This window comes from Anser anser, assembly GCF_964211835.1.
Source record: "Anser anser genome assembly, chromosome: 16".
Taxonomy (NCBI): Eukaryota; Metazoa; Chordata; class Aves; order Anseriformes; family Anatidae; genus Anser; species Anser anser.
The window spans coordinates 5,305,631-5,309,196 of NC_139737.1; the positions used below are offsets into that span (position 1 = coordinate 5,305,631).

Consider the following 3,566-nt stretch of genomic DNA (forward strand, 5'->3'; position numbering starts at 1 on the left):
CGGCCCCGAGCCCCGCTTCCCTCCGGGACCGCCACCCTCCCTCCGTCCCCCGCAAGGATTCCCCGGCTTCCTTCCTCCTCCTCCTCCTCCTCTCCCCTGCCTTCCAGCGCCCTTCTCGGCACCTCGCTCCCCGCGGGCAGCCCCGGGCCTGCCGAGCGAGCGCCGCGGCCGCCCCAACCTCCGCGCCCCGGGCAGGCCCCGCGGCGGGCGGCCGCCCTTCCCTTCCCTTCCTTTTTCCCTTCCCTTTTCCCTTCCCTTCCCTGCCGCCCTCCCCGCCCGGGCCCGCCGCCCCTGTCAGCGCCCTGCCCTGTTTCTCTCCCAGGTTCCCCTCGGGCCCGCCGCTCCCGCTTCTCCCCGCTTTCCCCCCTCGCCGCCCCGGCATCCCCGCCGCCCTCCTCACGCCGCGGCCCGCCCCGGCCTGCAGCCCTCAGCCCCGCAGCCTTCCCCCCGGTACCTGCCCTCCCGGCCCCGGCTGCTGCCCGAGACCTTCCCCACCACCACCACCACCACCGCAGCCCCCCAGCAGGCCGAGGAGCCCGGCGGGCTCCCCCTTCCTCAGCGCCCACCTCGGCGGGGGTGAGCGCAGGGGGCTCCCCCGGAGCCCCCCCCCCCTTGTTACGGCTGGGCCCGGCGGCTCCGCTTCCCCGGGCCCCACGTCGCCCCCCCCGGCCTCGCCGTGGCCGGGCAGGGGGCCGGGGAGCGGCCCCGCCGCCCTCCTCCGTCCCTCCCTCCGTGTCCCTCCGGCGGGGAAGGAGCCGTCCCCCCGGCGGCCCCCCGGCCCCCTTACCCAGCAGGAGGAGCCGGTGCGTGGCCCGATAGACCTGCTTGTCCTTCTGCAGCTGCTTCTCGATTTTCTTGTTGGCCTCCCGCTGCGCCTTCTCCTCGTTGCGCTGATCCTCCGTCTTGCTGTTCCCTAAACAGCCCATCTTGGGCAGGGGGAGGCAGGGGACGCGGGGCGAGGGGACGGGAGGCGGCCGGGGCTGCCGGGGGGAGGGAGGGAGGGAGGGAGGGAGGCACTCTCCCGGGCTCCCTTCTTCTTCTTCTTCTTCTTCTTCCTCCTCCTCCTCCTCCTCCTCCTCCTCCTCCTCCTCCCCCCCTACTCGCTGCTGTGGCGGCCGCTGCCCAGAGCCAGAGACATGGAGAGAGCCGAGCCCGGAGCCGGCCAAGGGGGGGCCGATGGCGATGACTTTGCTGCCGCTCCGCCGGGCCTCCTCCTCCTCCTCCTCCTCCTCCTCCTCCCCGGCAGCTGCAGCTGCTTCTCCTCCTCCCCGCCCCCCCGCGCCGATCCCCTCAGCGCACCTTTCCCCGGGGGGGCCCCGCTGCGGAGCGATCCGCGGGGCGATCCGCGGGGATCTCCGCGCCCCCGGCCGGGCCGCCGGGCTCCGTCAGGCGGAACAGAAATCACCCCCCCCGCGCCGCACGCACGGGGAAAAATCCAGCTTCGGTGCCACCCCCGAAAAAAAATAATAATAATAATGAAAAAATAAAAAATAATAAAATAATCCTCTTTAGATCCAAGGCACCGGCTCCAGGCGCGGAAAACCTCCCCGGAGCCTCGGCAGGGAGGATCGGGAATCGTCTCTTCGCCTCTCCCCCGAGCGGGTCACGCCAGCCCCGGTCCCCTTCCCTCGCCGGGCGCCGGAGCCTCCTCGCCCTGCTGCCGCTGCGGGGCCGGGGGGGTTCCAATCCAAGCCCCCCCCTCTTTTTCCTTTTTTTTTTTTTTTCCTCCTTGCTGCTGCTTATTTTTCACATTAGGTTTCCAGGCTGCTGAATCCTCTTGGCTTCCTCCAGCAAACAGAAGGGGGGGGGAAGAGAAGGGGAAAAAAAAAAATCCCGTTTCGTCTCTCCCCCGAGCAAAAGCTGTCCCTTCACGGGAGGAGGGTTTTTTCCTGCCTTATTTTTCCTGCTCTCTCTTGCATTTCTCCTGGCTCTCTCTCTCTCTCTCTTTTTTCCCTTTTTTTTTTTTTCTTCCCCCTATTGAGCCGCACGGAGCGCGGCGGGGTGGGGCGAGCAGGCCCACACTGCACCCTGGGAGCGGAGCCGCTCACATGACGGCCCGCGTCAGCCCGCGCCGCCGCCGGCGCCCTCTTCGAACCGGCCCCGGGACCCCCGGGACCCCCGGCCCCAGCCCCGGGACCCCCCGGCCCCCCGCCGCCCCTCGGCCCGGGGCCGCCCGCGGGGGCTCCGCCGCCGACTCGCGGCGCTCAGAGGCCCCGGCCCCCCTCAGGATCCTTCAGATGGGGTTTTTGGGGAGCGGAGCGGCCCGGGGAACTTTTTTGGGGGTTGGTTTTAACGGAGAGGTGCCCGGGGGCGCTTGATGTTACACCAGAATCGTTCCTGCACTGAATGTTTGTATCTGTGCGCCTTCACACGTACACGCTTGCTCTGGGGGTCAGCCTTGGAACATCTGCCCAGCTCCCTAAAGAACAATCCTGCGGGAGCCGAGGTGCGGGAATGGCTTTTTACCAATTGGGGCCTTTCTGAGCAAATTCCCCCGCCCCCCCAGAGCGCTGGGCAGCCGCCCCGTACCCAGCTCCAGCCACCACGGGGCGCGGACCGACCCGGCTGGTGCCCCCTTCAGGGCCGGCCCCGCACGGGTGTGGGACAGGCACACGAGCCCGGAGTTAGGCTCGGGAGCCGGCACCGCACAACTCGCGTGCAACCGCTCCTGCCCATGGCTTTGCAGGCTATTTACATCCTTGCTATTTTATAAATATTTTTTTGAAACCTTATATAAATTGCACGGTAGTTCTCCTGCAGAAGCTTTTCACCTATGCTTGAAAAATAAAGATTAGTGCTTTACTCTTCCTAAAACCCCTTTCCCTAAAATACACAGCTGTCTCTCTCACCCCCCCCCTTACATTAATACCCTTTACATAAATAATTTATTCTCATTTGCAGCATTCAATTATCCACAATGCCATTCCCACGAACACACCTTCTTACGTCACCCTGTTACTATATTTAGAGCCACCTACAGTAAAATAATTATGTGAATAGAGCAAACAACTAGAAGGTCACGTTTAGTGTCACCAGATACATCTGTTTAGTCGCCCTTGCTGAAAGAGGGGTGGACCTCAAGGGAAACAGGGAACTCCATCACCAAACCTCAGCCTTTGAGGATTTGTTGGGGCTTTCCATGTAATTTTAAATGCCATGAGTTTGGGGTACACAGAGCCTAAGAGGTCTGGAGACTCTGATCGACTTCTCTGAGTGTTGTTCTACACCAAGGCAGTTTTCAAAGGCCTTAAAGAAACTTGGCTCAGCGAAGCCCCAGCTAACCTGAAGCAGAGTTTAATAATTCCTTGTATCTTTTACAGGTCTTTTATTTACTTGTGTTGTTTCCACGTAATATTTATTACTAAAATATATTTTAACTGTGGCATTTACAAGGTATAGAGGAATCAATGAAGCAGAATTCAGACTGAAAGTTATAAAACCTCACCACTTTTTTATGGTAGCAGGTATGAAGAGAATGCAGAACTGCCAGTATCTGCCACCTCTCGCAGCAGGGAGAATCTGCCCCAGCCTCCAGGCTGTGCTTCCCTCCATGTCACCAGCTGTGG

The 3,566-nt window shown here is 62.4% G+C and overlaps 1 protein-coding gene across 5 annotated transcripts in view; it reads right to left on the minus strand.

Moving 5' to 3' along the window:
- Positions 1 to 3,566, minus strand: part of GNAS (GNAS complex locus) — a 151,988-nt gene that overhangs the window by 96,400 nt on the left and 52,022 nt on the right. The window contains exon 1 of one of the 5 annotated variants that reach the window (XM_083801791.1): positions 788 to 2,004. The exons of 1 other annotated variant lie outside the window; for it this stretch is intronic. In XM_083801791.1, coding sequence (XP_083657917.1) covers positions 788 to 926 — 139 coding nt within the window. In that variant the 5' untranslated portion in view covers positions 927 to 2,004. Of the gene's footprint in view, positions 1 to 122; positions 398 to 566; positions 737 to 787; positions 2,005 to 3,566 lie in introns of those variants that run through there. 3 more of the 5 variants (XM_083801792.1, XM_083801793.1, XM_083801789.1) reach the window with 3 other exon arrangements.